The sequence below is a fragment of the Saccostrea cucullata genome, unplaced genomic scaffold (assembly GCF_032062105.1).
Source record: "Saccostrea cucullata isolate Sc308-1 unplaced genomic scaffold, CSIRO_AGI_Scuc_v1 ctg3167, whole genome shotgun sequence".
NCBI classification, from domain to species: Eukaryota; Metazoa; Mollusca; class Bivalvia; order Ostreida; family Ostreidae; genus Saccostrea; species Saccostrea cuccullata.
This window is the reverse complement of record NW_026917908.1, coordinates 92,007-118,300: the sequence shown is the minus strand read 5'-3', so window position 1 is coordinate 118,300 and position 26,294 is coordinate 92,007. Positions and strand designations below refer to the sequence as shown.

The window sequence follows — 26,294 nt, the reverse complement described above, 5'->3', positions numbered from 1 at the left end:
TAAACTGTAACAACATTGTTAAAAATGTTCACTGGGAAATGACTTTTTTGTTCGTAGGTGACCAAATCTACTGAGGGATTTGATCACGTGATCAACTAGAAATTAATTTATAAGAGAACTCTTTAACAACAAGAGGCCCATTGGCCACATCGCTAACCTGAGGAGCTTTGGCCATTCTGTTCTTCACCAGATTTCTCCCTTGTAATACATATTGTGACCCCATCCTACCCCTCTGACCAAAATTTTGACGATTTGAAATTAACACTACCCAAGGATGCTTCCACATGAGTTTCAGCCTTTCTGTCCCAGTGGTTCTTGAGAAGAAGATTTTTTAAAAAGATTTTTCCTATTTATTTCTATGTAAAACTTTGATTCCCTATTGCGGTCCCGCCCGACACATATGGGTAATGGTTTAAAAAAATAAAAATAAACGACGCCCCAGGATGCTTCCACAAAAGTTTCAGCTTTTCTGTCCCAATGGTTATTGAGAAGAAGAATTTTGAAGATTTCTCCTATATATCTTTATGAAAAATTTTGATTCCCCATTACGACCCCTCCCTTACCCCGGGGTCACGATTTGAACAATAAAGAATAAAAACTACCGCAGGATACTTCCACAAAAATTTCCTTTTTTCTGACCCAATGGTTCTTGAGAAGAAGATTTTCAAGATTTTCCTATTATTCCCATGTAAAAATTTGATTCCCTATTTTGGGCCTGCCCGACACCCTGTAGTAATGGTTTGATCAATTAAGAATCTTTGGCATCCCCAAGGATGCTTCCACAAAAGATTAAGCTTTTCTGACCCAATGGTTCTTGATAAGAAGATTTTCAAGTTTTTTCCTATTTATTTCTATTTTATTAAACTTTGATTCCTTATTGTTGTCCCGCCCGACCCCGAGGGTCATGATTGGAACAATTAAGAATCGACACTACCCCAGGATGCTTCCACAAAAGTTTCAGCTTTCCTTGCCCAGTAGTTCTTGAGAAGATTTTAAAAGATTTATTTCTATGTAAACTTTGATTCCTCATTGTGGCCCCACCCTACCCCCGTGGTTTGAAAAATTTAAAATCTACCCTATCCCAAGATGTTTCCACATAAGTTTCAGCAGTTTTAGCCCAGTGGTTCTTGAGAAGATTTTAAAAGATTTTTCCTATTTATTTCTATGTAAACCTTTGATTTCCTATTGTGGGCCCGCCCGACCCCTTGGGTCATAATTTGAACAATTAAGAATAAACCCTACCCCAGGATGCTTCCACATAAGTTTCAGCTTTTCTGGTCCAAAGGTTATTGAGAAGAAGATTTTTAAACATTTCTCCTATATATTTCTACGTAAAATTTTGATTCCCCATTATGGCCCCACCCTACAGTCACTACAACGTTTTACTTTCCCACCTGAACGGTGAACGACCGCTGGATATACTAACTAAGAATTTGATTTCGGAAGAAAAGGCGCCGGGTGGTGGGTTACTCTGAATTATACTGTAACGTATATCGAACGGTAAAATGGGAGAGTATAAGGTTTCAGGGACTGTACCTCCGGGGCTCATGATTTGAACAATTAAGAACAAACATTACAGTCCCTGAAACGTTCTACTTTCCCATTTTTCCGTTCGCTCACCGTTCGTACACCGTTCGCTCTCCGTTCATAGTTTAGCGTTCACCGTTCACCATGCACTTGCGTTTACCGTTCACAAAACGTTCACCGTTCGCGCTTCGTTCCGTTCACTTTGCGTTCACCTTGCGTTCACTGTTCACTTATCGTTCAGTCTTCATTGTCATACGGAACTCCGAAGTGAAAGGACTTATCTTTTACATGGTACTGTAAGGATTCAAACGTATTTTAATTAAATAACTAAGATATCGTGTTTGAAATATAATTATTTCATTGCAAAAAATATCTACCATATTCATATTTCTATTATTATAAGTTGGCTGTTAATTTTTCGATGAAATGTCCCTGGAAAATAATACATTAAGTACCTACATGTATGTAGAACGATGATAAAATAATAACTTTTAAAAAGGATAATGTACAAATGCTTCACGCACGGCAACATTTTATTTTGAAATGCAAAAGACGAAAAATCATTCAGGGATGGATGATAGTCCAAGTCTTTTATAAGACAAGAGTGCACAAAAAAAATAAATAAATAAATAACACGTATTAAACAAAAATGCACGAAAACATATTAAACTATAATTACGTCTGAGAATTATGAACAGTACTGCAGATATTCAGTTAATTATATATCTCTAGAGCTAATTAAATCAATAGCGTGATTTTAATATTTAGAAAATACCAACTGTTTAAAATGTCATACATTAGAATTTTTTGTACTTTACGTTAAGTCTATTATTAGCGAGAGAAAATTCCTTCATTCACCGTACCTAAATATATATTTGCCATTCAGTATAATTAAGATCCCCCCGGCGCCCTTTCTCCCAAAATCAAATTCTTAGTTAATTTATCCAGAATATTAATATTTAATGTGTATTGTAACACAAGAAAATCAGTTTTGTAAAACGAACATCAAACAGTCATTAAATAGTAGTATTTCAAAAAATGCATGTGCCGACAAAAGTATTTTAAATTGGCAGGGAATATGTTTTAATCCAATTTTAAACTTAATCCTTTCAAGTATATAATCCCATTATTTATTCATTTTTTTCTGCAGGAATGCAAAAATTAGATTAAGTGATGATAGGTAAAACTGTTTAAACCTCTTGGAAATAGTAGTTGACTTTTTGCCTTCGGCATGCTCGATGAAACGAGATTTCCACACCCTCACTGTCGAATAAATTTGATTAACAGGACAAGCACGAGGACTTCCTGTGAACCGTGTGAAGTTGAAGATGGAAGATAAAAGACGAATATTACTGTCAGACGAATTTGTTAATCTTAAAAAAAATTACTTTTACTGCTTGGAATATTTTTGGAAAATAATACGAATTTATATTTGATAAAACAGATATCTAGGAATAGAGGCTGTCTCTCTCTCTCTCTCTCTCTCTCTCTCTCTCTCTCTCTCTCTCTCTCTCTCTCTCTCTCTCTCCTTTTTTTTTCTCTTGTACATTTCTTTGTTCAATTAAACTCTGAAAGTACTTTACTTACTCAGTTTAATTTGAAAATTTAATCTATTAATAATAATTGGAATGACTCTTTCCATGATCTTGTCCGAGTATTATCCCGGCCGGAAAATTAATGTCTACAGATACATGGAGAAGATAGCTAAATAAAAATCATAAAATAATAAAAATGATACACAAATATAGAATATTATGCTTTAGAATTTTTAAATACGATCGATTTATGCAATATGTTAACAGAACATTGTGAATAAAAAAAAAAATCCGTTATTTTTCTCAGAATCGGCTTGGCACGAAAATACATGTATAGTTTTTTTTTTTTTTTTTTTTTTTTTTTAAATCGGGTACAATGTAATTAATTCATTCTATAAGTTGTAATTTCATCTTCTAAAGTCTGCATTATTTTATTCGTTAAAAGAATAAGCATAGCAAGTATACATGTAGATTAATGTTATATTTAAACTTTACGTGTTCGGTACATGAATCAATTGCACATGTTTAACGGCAATTAAAATCATGTTATTAAAATATCGATTTTAAACATCGGAACATGTATGTGCAGAATAAATTGTTTTTATAATTCATTTGTTTATCGTTTATTTATATTTTAGCACCAAAAATTAGAATTAGTTAAAGATTAACAATAATTTCAATGCAAGGAAAAGGTCAAGGTCATTCCGAATAAATCATTTATCTTGTGTTCACCGTTCGCTCACCGTTCACTTTGCACTCGCGTTTGCTCTCCGTTCGCGTTCTGCGTTCACTCACCGTTCACCGGTCACACATCGTTCACCAGGTTGCGCTTAGCGTTCGCATATCGTTCACTCACCGTTCGCTCTGCTTTCACTGTTCAGGTGGGAAAGTCGACCCTTTCAGGGTCTGTATCCCTAGAAGCTTCCACATAAGTTTCAGTTTTTCTGGCCCAATAGTTCTTGAGAACAAGATTTTCAAGATTTTCTCTGTATATTTATATGTAAAATTCTGATTCCCTATCGTTGCCCCGCCTGACCCCCGGGGGAAATGATTTGAACAATTTGGAATCTACACTACACCGGATGCTTCCACATAAGTTTTAGCTTTTCGTGCCCAGGGTTTCTTGAGATGAAGATATTCAAATATTTTTCCTATATATTTCTATGTAAAACTTTGATTCCCCATTGTGGCCCCGCCCTACTCCCTATGATCATGATTTTAACAATTTAGAATTTACATTATCCCAGGATGCTTCCACGTAAGTTTCAGTTTTTCTAGACGAGTGGTTCTTCATCAGAAGATTTTTAAAGATTTTTTCTATTTATTTCTATGTAAAACTTTGATTTCCTATTGTGGTCCCGCCCGACCCCAGGGGGTTATGATTTGAACAATTGAGAAACTACCCTACACCAGGATGCTTCCACATTAGGTTAAGCCTTTCTGGCCCTGTGGTTCCTAATAAAGAAGAGTTTTTAATGATCCAACCCTATTTTTGTCTTTCTCAATTATCTACCCTCGTGAGGCGGCTTGGCCCTTCATTTTTACAATTAAAATTTTCTTTATCCAAGGATGCCTTGTACCAAGTTTTGTCTAAATTGGCCAAGTGGTTCTTGAAAAGAAGAAGTCGAAAATGTGAAAAGTTTACAATCGGTTTAAAGTTTCAAACTTTAACTTTCAGCCTTCAACTGATGTTTCAAGTTTAACTTGAGCCTCTAGCTCAGGTGAGCTAAAATATATAAAAAGTGTTAAAATATTATACATGTTTACAATGTACTCTGTATAAACCTTTTTTTTTTCAATTTGAAATAGTCCAAGAGAATTTAAGAAATAATGAACAATGTGTGTGTGTGTGTGTGTGGGGGGGGGGGGGGGGGGTTCTGAAGTATATGAATCATAAAATGTCACCTAAAGAATAAAACAATATAAATGGTATGAAAATTTCATTTTGGTTACACTAAAATTAAAGCTAGAAAAAAGTTGTTTCTAAAATAAAAGAGGTTTTTACATATTTTTATAAATATCGTGTAATACCGGTAATTGATTTTATACCGATATACCGGTTGCACACCTCTGTATAGTAGTAAACATTATCTCAAACAAGAATGAATGCAGATGTATTTATTTATTTATTTAATATTGATTAATATCCCACATAGCACAATATTTACGGTAATGATTAGTCCTTTTATTCATATGGTTTTAATAAATTCGTTAATTTTTTTTTTAGACAATGTTAATGTTTTATGTATGTCTGTTATGTCATAAATGTTTCTCCATACTTGTGTTATGCGCACAGGCTCAGTTCTAGATAAAGTCTTTCTTCAGTCATTTAGTATCTCTCCTGAAGTGTCTCTAAGTCAATTACTGGTCAATATCAACATACATCGTAAAATAATTTACATTTCTTTATATGACTTACATATCTGGTGTATCTCATCATATATACTCGTGTCCTCCATGGTGACGTGAGTCAGTATGTTCATCTGTAGACGGCGTATCAGAAGGTAATCAGCAACCCCAATGACACACTTCTCTTCAGGTTTTCTTTTGTATCCACGTGACCTCAGGTACATGTTGGCTGCATGATAACTACTGTGATAAAATGGAATATAACGATTTTTTAATGTTATCCTATACATTGTCTCATCCTTTGTATTCTCTGTCATCTTGTCCTGATCTTCCCAAAGGTAATCACGTGACCTCAGTCTGTCCAGAGTCTGCTGTGCTTCCTCACGTGTTTCAGGATTATCTTTATCTAACACACTTTGTCGTATGTTATTAAGCAAATCCAGCCACTCTGTTACAGTGAAGTCAGGGGAACCGGAGTCAGAACACAGAAAACAGAATAACACGGACACCTCACCATCAGTCAGGGTGGAGAACTGTTCTGAAAATTATAAGAAAATTATAAGAATTATTACTATCTTTCGGAAGTAGCACAACTCTGTGAAATATTTCATATTACACTGGATTGTAGAAAGATTTTAAAATATATACAGTTTCGCAGAACCGCCCAAGTTAAATATTTGTAAATGAAAGAGTTAGAAGATCTGATAAGGTTGCAGGTGCGCGGCGTAAGCGATGTTTCTCAAGAGTGTCAAGAGTGTCATTTTAGCTAGTTAGAGAAAATCTAAAGACAGTGAGCAAGCATGGATTTATAATTTATTTGTTTTGAAACAAAGCAGGTAACAACATTGTCTTTGTTTGTAAGGCTCATTTTATAAATTGCATTCTAGAAGAACTTGGATTCAATTCTACAAGTGGTTATTCTACTTATACTCATAATTCTCTTTCTATGGAAGAAATTTTTCAAAATCACCTGTCAGTTTTGAATACTTGTAATATTCCACAGAGCCAAAATGAATTTGAACTACCTTATATATATTGGATTCCGAAACTTCATACGAATCCTTACAAACAAAGATACATAGCACGTTCCAGTAAATGTTCAACCCACCTCTTCTGTTACTTCTCACTAAAATATTGACAGTAGTGAAGGAAAAACTTCAAGAGTACTGTGCAACTATATATTCAAGAAGTGGTGTAATTCAGATGTGGATACTTAAAAATTCTAAAGAACTTTTAAACAATTTGAAATCACAAGACTTTACAAAAATCAACAGCTTAAAAACTTACGACTTTTCAACTTTATACACAACAATTCCCCACGACAAATTAAAATCCAGGCTTTTTGATATCATTGACATCTGCTTCTTCAACAAAAATGGAAGTCGTAAATTTACTTACCTCGTCATTGGTCAGTTGAAAAATTATTTTGTTAAAACAGATTCTGATTGCACACATAAGTACTCTGAAGATGACATCAAGAAGATGCTCGAGTTTCTGATTGACAATATCTATGTGGTTTTTGGAGACCAGGTATTCCAACAATCTATTGGAATTCCCATGGGTACAAATTACGCTCCATTATTAGCAGACTTACTTTTATATTCATAGGAAGCCGAATTTATGCAAAATCTTATGCGTGAAAAGAAGAAAACACTTGCTGTGGCCTTCAACTCGACATTTAGATATATCGACGACGTATTGTCAATTAATAATGATAATTTCCATTCCTACGTCGATACGATATATCCTGGTGAGCTTGAGATAAAAGTCCGACACTTCTGCTTCATACTTGGATATTTTACTTGAAAAAGACACTAATGGTAATCTTACAACCAAGCTATATGATAAACATGATGACTTTAACTTTTCTATCGTCTACTCCCCTTACTTATGCAGCAATATACCTTCATCACCTGCATACGGAGTATATATATCTCAGTTGATTCGATACACAAGAGCGTGCTCTACGTATGAACAGTTTTCTTAAACGAGGTAAATTATTGACAAGCAAGTTGATGAAACAAGAAATAATATCAACAGTCTCGTTTAAAGCCATCATTTCGTAAATTCTATGGTCGATACAATGACCTTGTCAGAAAATACAATTTATCATTGTGTCAAATGCTGACTGACGTTTTTCATACCAATTGTTAGTCCATTATTTATACACTGAATTGACGAGGATTTTTACCGTTATTTCCTGATCATGACAACGAGCACAAGGTGGGTGTGACCGGTCGGCAGGGGATGCTCAATCCTCCATGGCACCTGATCCCACCTCTGATGTTTTGGAGGTCCGTGTTTGCTCTGCTTCTATTTTGTATATTGTTTAATGGACGTTGAGATTGAATAATGTTCGTTATCTCCATATCCTTCTTTGTTTGTCAGGTATACTATCGTTTGTTTATTGTGTTTGATAGAGTTCGAAGAGATGAAAGTGATTATTAGGTTGATTTGCTTGAGAAAATGGGAAATAAGAGATTTGGCATGCTCTGAGAACACGTGAGAGAAGAGAGGAGAATAAGTTTAGATGTCGATGAAGGTGGAAGTGTCTTTTAATTAAGAACTTAGTGCATTATTACAGTGTATAAATATATGTGTTTTAAATATGTACATATTAAATGGTGTAAATAAAAAATATTAATTATTAATCAGTGCAAGTCACAGGGAGGATCCCCGTCACAACAGTGCAAATAGAAATTATGATTTAATAATAAAAGATGAAATCCATGGATATAATATGTTGTATCCATTCAATATTACTAGAACCTTTTTATTTGAGAAAAAAAATCGGGTGTCATGTACATGTAGCTAAACAGATTTGTAGTTTTATGCATTCGTAGTATCGCTGTTGCAAACTACCTTGGTCACAGGAGAATGACGGAAGAAGATTCCAATATGTTTTAAGGGGTGAATCAACACACACAATTAACAAAGGATTTCAAATAGGAAAGAAAATAAGACATTTTCAAAAATTCTTTCATTAAACTGAATACATGTACCCTCCTCCTTCCAAATTTATAAATTTGTGTATATCATTAGGAATAAAGAGTATATTTTATTAATCTATTATATAAAACAAAAAATAATTCATCAAAGGCTATAAGATCACACATCGTTTCAAAACTTTTTTTCCTCGCATACTTTTGATATTAAGACTAAATCAGGGTCATAAATGGAGTTCTTTGAGGAAAAAAAATATTAATTAAAAAGCCACGCTTGCGTTAATAGTATTGGTATATTGATCTCAATGTCCTTAAAATCGCCGTACATAATTAACTGTAATTCAATTGAACGCATTTTCTGTACAAATATCGCAAATAAATGTATTATACATTTCACTTTAATTTTATTTTGTTGTTTCCATTTTTTTCATGTTTTTATAATATTAAAATACACCAAACTAAATAATTCCGATTAATAAAATACTAACATGATTTAAACTCCTGACTTATCGATAGCTAGCCACATCTAAGTGGTCTAGACCCTCTGCTAAAAATTTTACTTTTGAAAATTTAAAATTTGCTATATCGATTTTCATAAACAACATTAGAGTCACATAGAAAATAGTTTGAAGTATGAAGAGGTGTTTTTTTTTTTAGAAATAATTTTTTTGACACATCATGATATGAAGAAATTCAACAACAGAGAACAGAAAAAGTAACGATTTATTATCACAACATTAAACTAAAAACATGAGGTGCATTTGAAAATAATACTTAGTATCATACCTATTAAAATCATGTTCTAAAACACCATGAAGTGATACTTCCTTAGTCAGAAAATCACAATGCTGTATGTGGTTGTAAGAAAAAAAAATACATCTTTGAGGACGATTTATCTTTCTTCTAAATATTTCTTCATGTGCGAAAAATAGCACACGAAGAAAAATGCTCTATTAAGTACTTGAAACATTAAACCAATTTTAAAATGGTCCTTAAAAGATAAAGCTTATTCAATTTATAAGGCTTTTGAATTTGGATTTAAATGTTTCATTGTAAAATTTAATTAAATAATAACAAAGAATTTGGTAAAAGAAATAGAAAGTTATGCTTCCATCATATGTTTAATTTCATCGAAATGACTACCAAAATTTCTCAGTTAGGAAACCCTGATTAAGAAAACTGTGAGTAGTATTCATACTTTGTACTTTGATAGTTATCGGTCTTATGAGAGGGCCAGCAAACCTTAAAATGAAATGACTTCTGAAGGAATCTCACGTTTCTTACATGATTCTTCCACGAAAGCCGCACTGTTCTTACAGGAAGGTCGCACGTTTCTCACACGATTCTCGCATGCTCGCTAAAAGGCTTACATGAACAGCTTACACGAAACGCTATACTGTTTGCTCGAGACGCTGCATGGTTTACACGAAACGCTCCATGGTTTGTGCAAAAGGGAAAGGGCATAAAATTTACGCCCCTGTTTTTGGTAGAAGCACTTCTGTATGAGAAGCCAACGGGTTCAAAATTCCAACTCTGTAATTCTTAAAATGTACACGTACATGTAAACCTGAATTTGTAAATCGTAAATCTTAATTTCATTCTTTGTTAATTGTTTTTTTAAACAATTCTTTAGTTGTAACTATCAATGCTTAATTTGACACGTGTCTCTTAGGTAAAGGAAAGAAGGTCAACGTTATTGGTATCCGATGAAAGGTCTTGCCACGAAGAATACATGTGTGAAGTACGAAAGTCCCAGGAAAACCGTTCAAATCTTTTGGCCAAAGCAAAAGAAAATTTAAAATGTTGGTCAAACTTCAAGGTCAAAAGATCAATGGGCTTGATATCAAATGAAAAGTATTTTCACATGGATTGAATAAATAAAGTATGATAGCACTAGCTCTAACCCTTTAAAAGATATGGTCAAGGTTTGGTTTTTTTTCAGCATGTCGAGTACAGAAATCTCCTCGGTCAAGGTCAAAAAGACAAGATTGGTGGTATCCAATCTAGGGTCCTCCCAAAAAGAATGCATATTTGAAGTACAAATGTCCTGGTATCTACTGTTCAAAAGATATAACCAAAGTAGAAATTAAGAAGTTTTGTGTAAAAGTGGGTAAAACTCCAGGGACATAAGGTCAACTTTGGTAAAACCCATAGATAGGCATTGTCACATGAATACACATCTTAAATATTAATGTCATAGATCAGCTAAATCAAAAGTTATGGGCAAGTTCAAAGTTTTTGAGGACAAACAGAGAAACAGAGAGACAGCTAGACGGACAGATGGACGAATACGAAAAAAACTTCGTTTACGGGGGCAGAAAAATTACGCCATGTCTCCTTTAAAGTAATATACCGATTTAAAAGTTTGTATTCTATCGTAAATGACTCACCTGATAAATATGTCTTCCATACGTTGTAATTGTCTACCCAGTCTACAAATGAAAACATGTATCAATTTGAAAATTATAAGAACAAAATTATTAAAATAAACCTGAACTATATTACGAAAAAAAGGGGATCAGATCTGTTTATTGCATGTTCGTAGATACGTTATATTATGTAGCTAAAAGATAAAAGAAATGCTTTGAAAGAAATTATGACTTAGAAAAATACGATAAAGTATTGTAAAACAGACCACTCAACGAACTCATTAAGCTCACATGGTTTTTCGCATAAATTAAGGTCACATTGATTAAATAAAATGAGCATTGCCGACATTTAATACGAGACATTGCTTTTATATGTATTTTTAAAATATCTCATGTTAAAGGAACTTATTCTTTCAATTAATTATTTTAAAGATTAAAGTTTATGTTCAAAATAGGAATTCATTTATAAATGATAGGATGTTACGTCAGTATGATTTCATCATAGGTATTTACAAATTAAAATACAGGTTTTAAATAGTCCATTAATACCAATGCAAATCTTTTGTTTAGTGCGATTATTAATCAACTATCAAGAGAATGCATTTTATAAATTATGTCGTGTTTTTGTGTACAGGTTACGTATATTTTACATCGAGATGCCTCATAAAATCGTACTTTCGCAAGGGCATACACTTAATAGATCTTAACCATTTTTTGAATATAGATAAAGGATATTTTTTCTTAACTTGAAGTGCTGCTGCTTTCTTTAAATCGAAAGCGTAATTTAATAAGTAGACAAAATATTTGGTAAAAGTCAAACATATTTCGAAATTGGCTTATTTACCTGAAAATTTAACTATTATAAAGCGAATTCTATTCAAAGCAGCGGCACTTTTCAAAAATTACAAAGTATGCAGAAAGAATTGATAGCTTGAACTTTTAATTTCAACTAGGGTATGCCCTTGCGATATTGAAATTTGTTCTTGACCTACATTTAGTACACAAACTATGCATTCATTACATGACAGTCCATCTATGGGACCAAACTTCATACAGTACAGAGTGGGTTATGCTATGCTATTTCCATAAGTAATTGTGCTCTGTTATAATAAAACAGCTTAGTTAAAATAAACTCACTTTTAAAAAGGTCCCCCCTTTTTGCACGTATATATTTTTTTTTTTTGATTTCTCATAGTAGGCCTTAACAGTGCTGCGTTTTGAGGAATTGGACCATTTGTTCGGACTTATTATCAATTTGTTCGGACCATTTAGATATTTCCTCGGACAAATTAGAAATTCGTAAAGTCAAATTATTTATTTGTTTAAGGATTTTTAAAAAAGATTTTTAAAGTTTTTTTTTTACGATTTTTATACTTATTTAGTATCTTTTGTCTCCTATTTCCGTCATGTGTTCTATAATACATAGTATAAAAGGCTATTACTTCCACTGCACGACACCACAAACCACTTCTCATTTATATATCATGATAATAAGTATTGTTATCAAAGGCTGGATTCAAGAAAATATTATTTTTTCTAAAACTGAAATATATATATTTTTTTCAATTTATCGGGTACAAATGCCAACTTTGATTAGACCTATTCGACGACTTCTAAGAACCTTGAACTGCATACACATGAATAAAATGAAAACTATTGCATGAAAAAATTCCATTTCCAATCTTCAGTTTGATGCATTTCAAACTAAAAATCAATTTTGTGAGTTATCCTTCCTGATTGAGGATCGGATATCCTTAAAAGATTTTTCCCCGAAAAAAAAATAATGCTGATCAGTGGGCCAATATATAAATATACGAACTGTGCCTCTTAAATACAGGTGAAATCAGATTAGAAGCACATCGTATGTATATGTAAATACAGATTATAATTCAAGCATTTAAGGATTTCCATCCCTAATGGGACCACCCTTAATTCTCTGTCTAGTACATAGTACTCTGTTTTATATTAAAGCATTTTATACTGGAAAATGATTGCCCGCGAGAAAGTTTTAAAAATTTCATTAAGTAAGCGGTAAGTAATTAACAAAGATTGCATTAAAGTCTATGGGAAAAAGCGGTTTTTTTTACCTAAATAAAAATTGCAAATATTTTGAATATCAATAAAACCTGCGGTGGAAAGATGCATTGAAACATAAAAAAAGAATGACAACAGAAAACAGTTTTTTACCGACTATTTTTTTTAATTGATTTTTTTAAGTAAATTTAAAAGAGAGTAGATAACTCTTACCAAAATTTAAGGTCATAAATTAGGACACACCTCATGAATAGTAATAAATGGGACGTATGTGTAAATAAACCGAGTATTTAATGCCTACATATCTGTTATGTATTCATATTTTCACTGAATTTATTCCTTTTAGGGATTGAATACCTTAAATTTTTGGTTCTTGAGGATTGTTAATCTGCCGATAAGATTGCTATATCAAATGTGTGAATAAAAAGGGCTTACTTGTTTGATGTAAATGACTTTTATCTTCTTTATGTTCTCCTGAAATTGATCAAATTAAACTACAGTGTAAGCTCTGAAAAATATTATGTTCGGCTAGCTACAACTAATAATATAAGATGAAGTATTTTCATTAGAAATAGAAGTAATGTTAAAACAACTTTTTCTATACTCAGGTTTTATAGAACATGCATTCCACGAATATTATTAATGTTGTACATTTCGATACCATGTAATACATTCTTCAACAAATTATTGAAAAACGCCAATCCGCTGATTCGGATAATTTCTTTTCGGAGATGTTGAAATTGATAAAATGATAATATAGTGAGCGCATTGAAATGCATTCACTGTTTGCTAAATAAAGATAAAAATTTAAGAAGATTAAATTTGCTGTAAACATGATGTGTGTGTCTTCATAAACACACACCATCACACTTTCTCAGACACATTTTTTTTCCATATTAACATTCTGTTACATGTAATATTAATCCAACATGTATAATCAATGTTATGTGCTTTATATATGTACCTGACCTCATTATTGACAGTGACACCTTGATGTATAATAAAATATATTGACAATATAAATGTTGCTTTCAATAATTTGCTGAAATTGAACACCTTGGTCATAGTAAATAATTTGAAGCATGATTAAAATAGGGTTATTTCGAGAAATGTCATAAAACTTCACTGAATTGAAAGTAAAAAAAAATCTTTAAGGTTTATAAACCCTCTGCTCACTCATATAATTTTTTCTTTAATATTTATGATTTTCCAAAGGAAATGAATATGCTAAATGAAATACAGACAATTAAAGCATGGCTTGCGGGGCAAAATTTGGCAAGACAGCACTTCAACTTCACAGACTTATAAAGGAATAATAGACGTTTGTGTCATTAAGATTTAACTCTCTTATCAGAGTATCAATATACCTTAAAATGCTGTACACAATTTTCGTAATCCATGTTTGATGTAATTCTTATATTTTGTATGAAGTAAGAATTGAATTTTTGATAAAATATCAAAAAGGCCCGCAGAATCCAGAAAATTTCCTTCTTCATTTTTGGATGCTTAAGTTGATGAAATTGTCTTACACTGAATTCATTGAAATATATTCACTTTACTTTTTTCTTCATCATACAAGATTCAAAATGATACAATTTCTTGTCATCATGATAGAGTAGTCTTCATATTGTTTTTTATATTAAAATCCCGTGTACATATATTCTAGATGTATAATCAATATTTTAGCTACTTTTTTTCAAAGGTACCTGAAATCAGTATTAAAAGGGACAACATATATTTACAATATAATTTGTACATTCAAATTGATAAACTACGGTAAATAGTTGATATGATTGTATATAAGAGTTGGCTATTTAAACTTTATTCAAAATAGTTGTATATAAAGATTCAAATCATAAAAAATTATTAGTAAAGAAAGGAGAGAGAGAGAGAGAGAGAGAGAGAGAGAGATTGTCATGAATATAGAAAATGGAGACGATCATATCATTCTAATGTTCTCGTTATTTTATCAATTTGGTTTCAAAAAGGTACAAAACTTAGATATTCATCTATTTACACACTCACGTTAGAATCGAACACAAATTTAAAGTTTAAACAGCACCATACTACATCTTATCTATGTAGCTATTAATGACTGACTATAAAAATTATATAGGCATATGAATCTAATTGAAGTATCTACTTATACCCACTTTTACATCCATTTGAAAATAAAATAATAATCCGTACATTATACTACGTACTGTGTATTATACGAAAATTCAACTCATTTTTCCACCGTCTTTTCCTCGCTTTATACGTATTTATGTCGACCATCGGAAGTAAGCGCAGTTCGAACCCGATCTTCATTGAACGATTAGGCCAGAATTTTTTTTATTTTTAGGTTTACGAACATCAAAATGAAAAAGTCCCGTAGGAGGAGGAAATAAAAAAAAATAAAATTATATTTTGGGATAAATTTTCGACTTTTGTACATTCATTTTTGCGTTTTTTTGGTGCTCTTCTAACGGGATCCTTGCCACTGGACACATATTAATGGCTACAAATAGAACCTTTATTGCTTGTTCATTTCATTGTCTACCAGTTGAGGCAAGTGAAGTAAACATTGTGATGCTGGTCAAAAAATACAGATTTTAAAAAAAATCATTTTTTTAAAAACTCAATATATCTTCATTGTTTTTAATATTTGTAATGTGAATGTGTGGAAATTAATGTTCTAAAATATACCTGAGACCTAAAATAATAATTCCTGTCATAAAACAGACGTGCAGGGTTATTCAGGAGTGGGTTGAATTTTTTTTTTTTTTTTTTGTTCAATTGAGTGTAAAATAATTTTTCTGGCTGCCACATTCAAACAATACTACATGCCTGGCTGTATGTATTTGTAAATGAATTATTTGTTTTTTAATAGTTGAAATATTTCATTTCTTTAGGCTTTTCTTTTCTTCCTCAAATAAACTTCTCCCATAATAGTTTTATTCATTACATGATCATCCGATGCAAAAGCGACCCTTTTCTAAAGAATTATGCTTGGGCTGTAAGCTATAACAGAGACCTAAACATTTTCTCTGGCAATAGCTACCACAGGCAGTTTTAAACCTGTGAGAGGAAAATAATTTACAGAGAGATATTTTTGAATACGAATGCATAATTATCTCACCAACATGTCATTTTGCAACAAAGTCGTCAGGATTTTTTGTCCTCTGAACAGATGAAACGTTCTGAATGGCACTCATATCGATAAATTCTTACACTTAACATAGAAATGGTGCTGCTATGGACTGTGCAGATCTACCTTTTATTTACCGCCATGTTGATTTTAAAACCGGAAGTACGAGTTCGTAAATTTGATCCCAACTCAAATTTGACATAGGAAAGAAAAAATTCTGCTTTTCTCAATTTTTTTTTTCTGAAAATTGAAAATCTTGAGCGGCGGGTTTGTAAACCTAAAAATAAAAAAAAATGCTCGCCTTCTGAAAAATATAAAAAATGCCACAATTCTGTCAAAAATGAATGTAGCGAAGCGAAATTCAAACTTGATCTGTAACTCCTTAGGATAAACTCACATCCCAAAATTCAGCTCAATATCTACAAGCGTTTAGAAAAAATTGTGGAAAACCAAGTGGGAAAAACTGACGGGGACAGACAGACGGACAGACGGACGAACGGACAGACAGACAGACGGGCGGACGGACGGACGCAGAGGAAACCTATAGTCCCCCCGGTTTCACCAATAGGGGTCTAATAACATATATTTACCCCTTTAATGTCAAAGGTATCAGGTATATCAGCGCTATGAATTCTTTTGAAAGGTAATTCTCGGAATGTGAAGATAATAAAAACTTGTATGTGCATCCTGGTGATAATGTTTATTTATTCAAACAATATTATTGGACTTGTCAAATCGCAAAATACTTGAAAGATAGGAGGTGGTGCACAGGAGTAACCTGCCTTTTCCCTGTGGTCAAGGTAAGCTCTTACAGACTCAGCATTCTCTGGTACAATCTAATACGCAACTCCCCATACTTGTTCCTGGTAGAAATTAACAAAGGAAAATTTGTCGTGTTAGCCAAGCACCAAGCATTAGAAATAAGTTCAATTTACTTAGCACCGTTTTTGAAAGTGTGTGTAAGGGGGGAGGGGGAGGAGAGAAAAAGATTTCAACTTCCCTGATAAAAACCTGAAAACAATTTGACTAAACCAAACAAACAACCCCCACTACTAAAAAAAAGTTTCTCCAAACTCGAAAATACTATTTTTTGGGTAGGATTTAAACTTTTTTCAGTACCATTTATTACTCAGGCACTGCCCTCATACTTATGAAGCATTTGAATCAAAACGCCCCCTTCTTTCTTTTGAATGTGTACAAGATATTTGGTCCCAACAAAGAAACAAACACTCTTTAAATTCGATGTTACTATCAACAGACACTAGATTGTTATTTTTCTTTCTCTGATTAAAACAAGCATTTGTTTTTCTCTTTTGGGTGTGAATGGTTTTTTTTAGAACATAATAATTAATTTTTATAGAATTATCTGCTTATCCTTTCTATTAAATGTATCTATCTTTATATTCTAAAATGTTAAATTTCATTTCACGTATTTTCTATACAGAAGTAAGTATGTCTAAATACTTAACATTTTGTTTGTTTTAAGTTCGAAAATTTTTTCACTCATATTGAGACAGTACCACTTGCCGATGGAGCTAGCTACATGTAGGTCTATAAATTTTACCTATATACAGCACTCAGAACCATTGAGCAGTGAGGGGTCTTTTTGTGCCAGCACCTACAGCGAAATGGGATATCGGTTTATAATGGCCTCATCAAAAGAGTTCATCTCAAAATGCATCCCGCAAGGATTCAACACCTAACTTTGAATCTCTAGAGCAAACTATTTTAACAACTGCGCCACGCGAGTGACACTTAGTTTTTGTGATTTTGATTTGACTTAAATGTAACTAAAAATCAGACATAGTTTAACGAGCTACTACAAGAAAAAAACACGAGGAACAATATGTTTCACACATCGATCATTGGGATTATCATAGCATTGTGTCTGCATACACATGTATTCATTCATTTTAATTGTTTTATTAATTATTAATTAAAGCACGAACATAAGTTCAGTTCCAGTGATGAACACGTGACCAACTAAATGCTGATAAAGTCATGAAATTAAAAATTAATGTCATTTGAAATCGTGATATCGAATATCAAAAATCTTGAATAGCATTCAAATGCTATTATTTTCTCCCTTTACAATGAAAAAAAATGAGTTGCATGTATCTGGTCTGAAAACACTTTTTCCAGTCTAACAGATATTTTTACTTCTCAGAACAAATAAATGTCTGACAGATATTTTTTCCCGTACTATCTTTTAAACGAAACATTGTTCTGTCTTTTCAATGCTGAAACAAATTGAAAGAAGTTGTGTAAAACCTTAGCGTTCCTTTTGACATTACATGTATTTCACAGCTTCCTACTCTAACAGCAGACAAAAGCTCTATTTTAAATAATTCCGACCTTTTCCAAAGATTTTCCTAAATCTTGTCATTCCTTTAAATGACATGGCCATCGAACCACTTGGTATATAAAGGAGAAAATGAACTAAACTTACGTATCAAAAACTTTACTATTCAAAATAAACTTTTAACAGCACTGGGGCGTAGTGGAGTCAGCCGAGGATTGTCAGTTAATAAATGACAGAAAACTTGGACTATTCAAATCAAATGTATGAGTCATTTCTAGGAGATATGACAAAAATATGCTATTCAAGTTAGTTAAATAAAATTCATTTTATTTTACTTTCAAATCATTGATGAAAATTAGATTATTTCAGAAAAATGAGATGCACTATTTTTATCGCGGACGTTTCTGTGAGTATATTCAGAATGATGCGAGTTTATATTGAATATCACTAGGTATTAAATCGGCCGACACAGAAGCACCACCACAGCCACTATATAATTCATTGTAAAATTACTGCGCTAGAAATCGCGTGACGGCCATGTGAGATTGAACATAGTTCAACTCCCAAAAAGCTAACAAAAAAGTATATCCTGGAGTGTAATAATTTCTTTGAGTAAATATTGTAGTCGAAAAACATCTACTTTGCCTAAAAAGTGCTGCTAGAATCCCACTGTCCTGTCACTAAAATAATGATTCAACACATTCGCACAAAACCTTACCTAATCTTTTGAATTTTTTACATACGAATTGAGATTTTTTGGTAAAACAATGCTCAAATCGGGATTCTAGCAGCACTTTCCATCTGTACAAATCTTATGTTTTGAAATATACAGCTTAATGTTGTTCTGTTGCATTATTTTTGTTACAAATGACTTTGGAAAGGTCGGCCGGGATACGTAGATAGCGGATGAAAAGAAATTAGCATACCTGTTTTATTTACTGAACTCCAATGAGTTTCACAAAGTATTCATGATATTTGCTTTTAAACTCCATTTTTCGTTTCTTTTTATATGCCGTCTCAGTAAAATTCTCTTTACACGACATGATCAATTTCAAAATTATTTAATGTACACATATGACGTCATCGGTGGTAGATTTTAATCCAAATGACAAAATACAGCATAACAAAGTAAGAACGTTTAATTATTGTTAATGGTTACACCTTTCTTTTCATTTTCTAGAGTTAAATTGTATCTCAAAATATCAATATTACGAAAACTTGTGTTCTAGAACTGATGTCACCTGGCCTACTATGACGTCATAATGAAGCACTGATTTATTCAAGGTATATATATATATATGTTTTCGTAATTTAATACCCCCGTGGGTATCCGGGTTAGAATAGGTCCTCAGTACCCCCGTCCTCAGTACCCCTTGCTTGTCGTAAAAGGCGACTAAACGGGGCGGTCCTTCGGATGAGACTGTATAAACCGAGGCCCCGTGTCACAGCAGGTGTGTCACGATAAAGATCCCTCCCTGCTTAAAGGCCGTAAGTGCCGAGCATAGGCCTAAATTTGCAGCCCTTCACCGGCAATGGTGACGTCTCCATATCCGTGAAATATTCTGGAGAGGGACATTAAACAGTATACAATCAATCGTAATTTAATAAAGCGATAAAAGTTGCGTTAAAGCAGTAAATACTCATCATTTTACTCTTCTTTTTACTATGATGCGCAAAATATTGCGCAGTGAAAACTACAGTCGGTCCCCTTAAATGGATTTAGCACGTTGATCTATATATGAAAATCAATAATTTAACATAAAGATTATGTTATGAATATGGTGTGTTACAGCGATACAAAGTGTTATCATATTAATCAAATTAACGAGGAAAACATGAAAGAGCATGGGGTGTAAATACAAAACTATAAAAGGGTAGGAAGTTATACTAACATATTTCCTACATTATATGCATGTTTTTATTTATTTATTTTTTTTTTTTTGGGGGGGGGGGGGGGGGCACAATTGAGTCCCTTGCACAGCAATATATCAGTAACTTAAATGCAAAAATCAAATACACCAACGCTCAAGCGTTAATTAAACATAATGTGAAAGCTCAGTGTACATTGTATTCTTGGGAAAAGTCACAAATTTATTCTTGCAAATTCTTACTTCCTTTATTAAGTTTAAACAGGATGTATTTTGTCGTCTGTCTGTGGATATTTTCATAAAATGTATTCAATCATGAATGTACGCCGCATGCAGCATTGTTAAAACTGCATAAAAAGGCGTGATTTTAGTAATGATGACATATATTTTATACGCTGTGAAAGGCAGGCCAAGTAATTTCTTTTACAGTGAAAGATATTCTAAGGAGAAGAAAGAAGTGCAGAAAAAATTACATGTTCCTTAAATTGCAGACTTGCATAAAAAAAATTGGGCAGGTGTACTGAACTGAGCCTCACACTTGTTGATAAGGAGTATCTTTCCTACCAAAAAAGCTTTGAAAATGTAATTTATCAAGAAGATCAGCCGAATTATTTTGTGTATTATAACGCCAGTGAATTCTGAAATTCCCCTACTTTCGCTTTCATTTTTAGAGGTTCCCGCAGACAGACGCATTTTGCCGGAAAACGAATCTGACATGCCACCTCGAGATTTTAACCAAGGAAAGACAAGTTGATGTGCTTTGATTTGAGGGGTCACTCAGTACCGAACGAAAATTAGGGACATCGCTATGAGAAGAAACGTTAACATTGTCGCCTATGGGAAAACAATTAGTGGACAGTACCCAGATAGTCGAATTCAAGTCCATCACGAAATGTTAATTATTATATACATAATTACCTAACAATTCCTTATCTTTGAAATAAAATCCCCGCAAAAATATTCTGTTTCGAGAGGACATGAAAATAGAACCTCTTTTCTTCTCAATAGCGAATAGTAGTACCCAAATAAATGTTAATGTCTAAAAAAAAAAAAAGAATGAGTTTCAATACAATCATTCATGTAGGAGGCAAATATTATCAATTTAAATTGTGTCTGGTGCAAAGTTTAGAAGAAAAAAAATGGATTTGAATGAAATTCAAAATAAAATATCTAATAGTTATTTATGTACGTGTAGATATAATGTTATACATGTACACTGTTTAAAAGCATTTTCTTCTAAGAAACAAATATCTACTAGATTAAAAAAGTGCATTTTAAATCACTTTTTTTCCATTTTCAAAGTTATTTTTAAAAGAATCCCCCTGAAAGGAAAATATATCATTCCAAGCAGAGTGGTGTATGCATTTTATTTAGAATTACATGTATTTTTATTTTTGTCGAATATCATCAGTATTTTATCTAAAGTTATTTTCCTTTGTCTACCTTTAGCAGATAATGAAAAGTCATATAGATTTGTAAAACATTTCTTCAGTCAAAACAAATATTTAATATGTTCGAGGACATATTTGTTATCTGTTTTCTTTACTAAATTAAAATGAGACAATTTCTTACTTTTCGTAGAAAAACCTATAGCTTGACAAGAAAAAAAATATACAAAATGCATTTTTCTGCTTAAATAATTAATTAATTTTATTCTTACAATTGAAAAAAAAAAATTATTTGCATTTTTAATAGCCAAATATATTGAAAATAATATATGGATATTACTACATATTTGAAAGGATACATTGCCGTCTGTCAAAGTGGTTAATAATTTCGGATCCTAGCATGTTATTAATTCATAAAAATACCAAATAAAACAAAATGTACAAACTGAACTAATGATTTTAAAGTACACTAAATGCAGAAAAGTACGCTTTTAATTTGCTGTATAATAGTTTTGTAATTCCTGTTTGATTTTTCCCGGATCTCGTTAGATTAATATAGAAAGGGCTTACTAAAAAAATATAAATAAAAAAGGCTCACCTTTCTCACCCAAAAGAATGTCATCTTCGTCGTAAACTTCTGTAATTAAGTTAATGAAAATATAGTGAAAACATTGAAATCTATTCCTTGTTTCTTAAATGATACAAGATTCAAAACGATTCTATCTGTTGTCACCCTGGTAAAGTAGTTTTCACACAAAACGTTATTTTTTATGTGAATATGTATTCCCCCTGTATATGCAATGTTTTACTTTTCTGTACACCATACACGTAAGTGACCTCAGTATTGAAGCTGAAAATATACAATTATATTGAGATTGTCATTTGTGAATTCAAACTGATTAATTGAGAAATATATATACTACATATGATTGCATACATGTACAAGTTTGGCTTCTTAAAAGTTATACTAAATTGTCGTCGTTATAAGATTCAGATCAGAAAATCTCATCAATACAGAGAGAGAGAGAGAGAGAGAGAGAGAGAGAGAGAGAGAGAGAGAGAGGATGTGCAGACAATCATACTTAGGCTTACGATATTTTTCAAAATTGGTTTTAGAAATACTAACCTTGCATTTTCAGCAATTAACACTTACTGTAGAACTAAACTCAACATGTATTTAAAGGGAACTAAACTCAACATGTAACGTATTTAAAGGGAAACCGAACACGTGCTTCTTGTTTTGATTTACTTCAACATAGTCGATATTGATGTATATACTGTAAACATACGTAATAAATGCCCCTTTGTGGAAGGTTGGAAGCATAGGAAGAGAAATTTTTTTGCAAATGTGTTTAAGAATTCTCACAACTCATAACAGCAAAACTAGATTAGTAATAAAGAAGTATCCTAAGGTAGTGTAGACTGATTTAGTCTTTCCTGAGAGAGCATGCAAATAGAATCGTCTATTGTTCCCCTAAGAATCAAATAGCGGTCCTTAACTAAATGTAAATGTCCTCTTTTGAGGAAAAAAGTACTTTTCATACATTCATTTAGGCAAACAGACAAAAACAACAAAGTTCTCTATGACACAAATATAATCAATGACAATTTCCTCTGGTCAAAATGTAAGAAACATTTATTTAAACATGAATTTCATGTTCACAGGTAGATATACATTTACAATTATTTACACTGTCTCAAAACATGACATCTAAGAAGCAAATAACTATCTAAATAAAAATATATTTTAACAATTTCTTTTTTTTTTCTAAGCTAAATTGTGATGCACCCTGAAAATAAAATACACAAATCTTTGCAGAGGGCATTTTGTTAAAAATAAAAAAAAAGTTTTATGAGAGAAAATGAATTTAATCCCTCTCTTTTGCAAAAAAGCTTGAAACAAAAATCATAATCATATGCATTTGTGGTTTAATATAATGATTAACGTTTATTCTTACTATGGGAAAATCATTCAGGACCCAAATAAAGTAAGAATAAATGATGGATATTATTACGTAATTGAGAGGTTACATTGTCGTCTGTCGAAAGTAGTGGTTGGTTTTCAGATCCTTAAATTTTATTATTTCAGATAAATACATGTACCGACACAAACTAAAATGATAACTTTACTTATAAATTGAAAGCTAAAAGAGATATCATTAACATCTTTCTCTGTGCTGTATATTATACATTTATTGCATAAGAGTGAGGGAAATATGAATACTTATTCAGACTAGAAAAATCATTCCACGAGGGCTTAGCCCAAGGGGAATATGATATTTCTTTGCTGAATAAGTCTTCATGTTTCCCAAAAATTCATGCAATGAATTGTTTATTATACCTTAACAAGCAAAACTTTTGAAATAAACATAAGCTATTAAATTCGGCAACGCTCTCAAATTCACTTTTATTTCTTACGTAAAGTTACTAAAAAATCCTGCCATCAATACAGTCATTGTCATCAATTTTTGACTTAAACCAGGATATTGTGACGTCTACTATTCTCGGGAGTGTTAATTCAACGAACAAGAACTATATTGCGGGAAAATACACTTGTTGTTCCGAAGAGGTAGAATATAATGAAAAGCGGGCCGACGGCCGTGATATATGAAGTTTTACAGGCCGATCACATGACAAGCCAGAACCAATCAGATAAAACGCTGTGTAGAATATTTATAATGAGGAAATAATGATACTTTTTTTAATCCCTGCTTGATTTTTGTCTTACAGAATCTCGTTTCAATAATATTAAAAGGCTTAATAAAATATATCATTAACTAAGTTAAACAAGAGGCTCACGGGCCTTATAGGGCACCTGAGTATTGTGTAAAAACTCTCAAACAATTAAATTTGAATCGTGTTTTAAACCAGAGGCCATGAAATTCACAATTCATAATTTTAAAAAAAGGCATCATTGCTTATCATAATTATTAACTTAGCATGCCTACTCTATTTGCTTAATACCCAGAGGTAGATCAGAGTAACAAAGAGAAAATGCACTGACCCAGGGGCAAGATATTTAAACATTTTGCAGATCTTAATATGAAATAGTTGTTTAATACAAAAGAGCAGATTTAAAAACATTACTTTATTTTTAGACTATGTGCCCCCCCCCCCCCCGACCTAGGAGGCATAAAAAACTTTGCTAGATGCACCTTTCTTCATCATAAATATATATACTTGGATCATTGACATAAAACCCAGAAGCAAAGGAAAATATTTTCAAAGAATTAGGTTATTTTTATTATATAATCAATAGAGTCCCGCCCTAAGACCAGAACCCCTGATCCTAGGGCCATAAAATTCACTAATCTGGAAGAGGCACTCTTAATCATCATAACTATGTGCTTAGTTAGTTTATTTAATACCCGGAAGCAGAGAACAAGATTTTCAAGAATAAATGCATTTTCACTATGTAATCCATATAGCCCCGCCCTAACACCAGAACCCCTGACCCTGGGGCCATAAAATTCACAAATCTGGAATAAGCACTCTTGCTCATCATAATTATGTGCTTAGTTAGTTTATTTAACATCCAGAAGAAATGAAGAAGATTTTCAAATAATTAATGCATTTTCACTATATAATCAATAGAGCCCCGCCCTAACACAAGAACCCCTGACCGTGGAGCCATAAAATTCACAATTTTGAAAAACGCATTCTTGTTTATAAAAAGTATGTGCTTAGTTTGTTTATTTAATACCCAGATGCAGAGAAAGAAGATTTTCAAAGAATTACTGCATTTTTACTATATAATCTGTATAGCCCTGCCCTAACACCAGAACCCCTGACCCTGGGGCCATAAAATTCACAAATCCGGAAGAAGGCACTCTTGCTCATAATAACTATGTGCTTAGTTAGTTTATTAAGAGGCCATGCCAGTAAGCATTGAGCTTTGAATGGAAAGTCAAAAATTTTAATTTTCTTGAAATCAGTGTTTATGGATTATTTCCATCACAATTAAACAAAAAAAAAATACAAAAATACTGATTTTAACCATAACGACACTGTCGTATCCAAGGAAAAACGTTTCCTTAGTTACCAAACTAGATTTTTTACTTTCAAAACAGGCACCGTTCACGGTAGCTCAGTCGGTAGAGCGCTCGCTCCGTGATCGGGAGGTCGGGAGGTCGTGAGTTCGTACCTCGGCCGCGACTGACCCAGTCGATAAAATGGGAAGCAACTGTTCCTTCGCCATGCGCTCGGCACTTTGAAGTGAAAGTTGCGGGTCCTTCGGATGAGACCTTAAAAACCGAGGCCCCGTGTCAGCGGCAGGCGTTGGCACGATAAAGATCCCTCACTGCTCAATGGCCCTGAGTGCCGAGTAAAGGTCAAAATTTGAAGCCCTTCACCGGCATACGGTGACGTCTCCATATGAGTGAAAAATTCTCGAGAGGGACGTTAAACAATATACAATATACAATCAAAACAGGCAAATATTGCAATAAAAAGAGTATATATGCACATAAATGTTGTCAAAAGATTGTTTGTAATTTCTCAATCCTTAAAGAGGACTTAATTCTAAGTTCTTAGGTGACCAACTAAGTATGATTACATTTTTTCAGTACGTTGCTATGGTGATGGGAAGAAGAGATATGATTTGAACAAAAAAATTGTTGAATTTGCCCCACTTTTTGAAAGGCTTTTAAAAAAATGCTGTGCAACTACTTATAAACTCTTTAGTGTGATTTTGTTAGGGTTGGGTTAATTAAAGAATTAAAAAAATAAAATTGGGTAGACAATCAAAAACAATGTTGCTATGGAGATTCAAAGATATGCAAATTTAGACATTTATAGATGATTTCCTGCAAATAGTTCATGGTATTATAAGTAATTTATCCTATAAG

The 26,294-nt window shown here is 32.6% G+C and overlaps 1 protein-coding gene across 1 annotated transcript in view; it reads right to left on the bottom strand.

Moving 5' to 3' along the window:
- The window catches only part of LOC134260096 (uncharacterized), a gene marked incomplete at its 3' end in the record, with an annotated part of 103,227 nt that overhangs the window by 19,241 nt on the left and 57,692 nt on the right, over positions 1 to 26,294 (bottom strand). Inside the window, exons 8-11 of the mRNA XM_062742706.1 lie at positions 22,046 to 22,084; positions 13,195 to 13,233; positions 10,747 to 10,788; positions 5,482 to 5,949 (exon numbers count right to left, since the gene is read on the bottom strand). Of these exons, the coding sequence (XP_062598690.1) occupies positions 5,482 to 5,949; positions 10,747 to 10,788; positions 13,195 to 13,233; positions 22,046 to 22,084 (588 nt within the window). The remainder of the gene's footprint in view (positions 1 to 5,481; positions 5,950 to 10,746; positions 10,789 to 13,194; positions 13,234 to 22,045; positions 22,085 to 26,294) is intronic.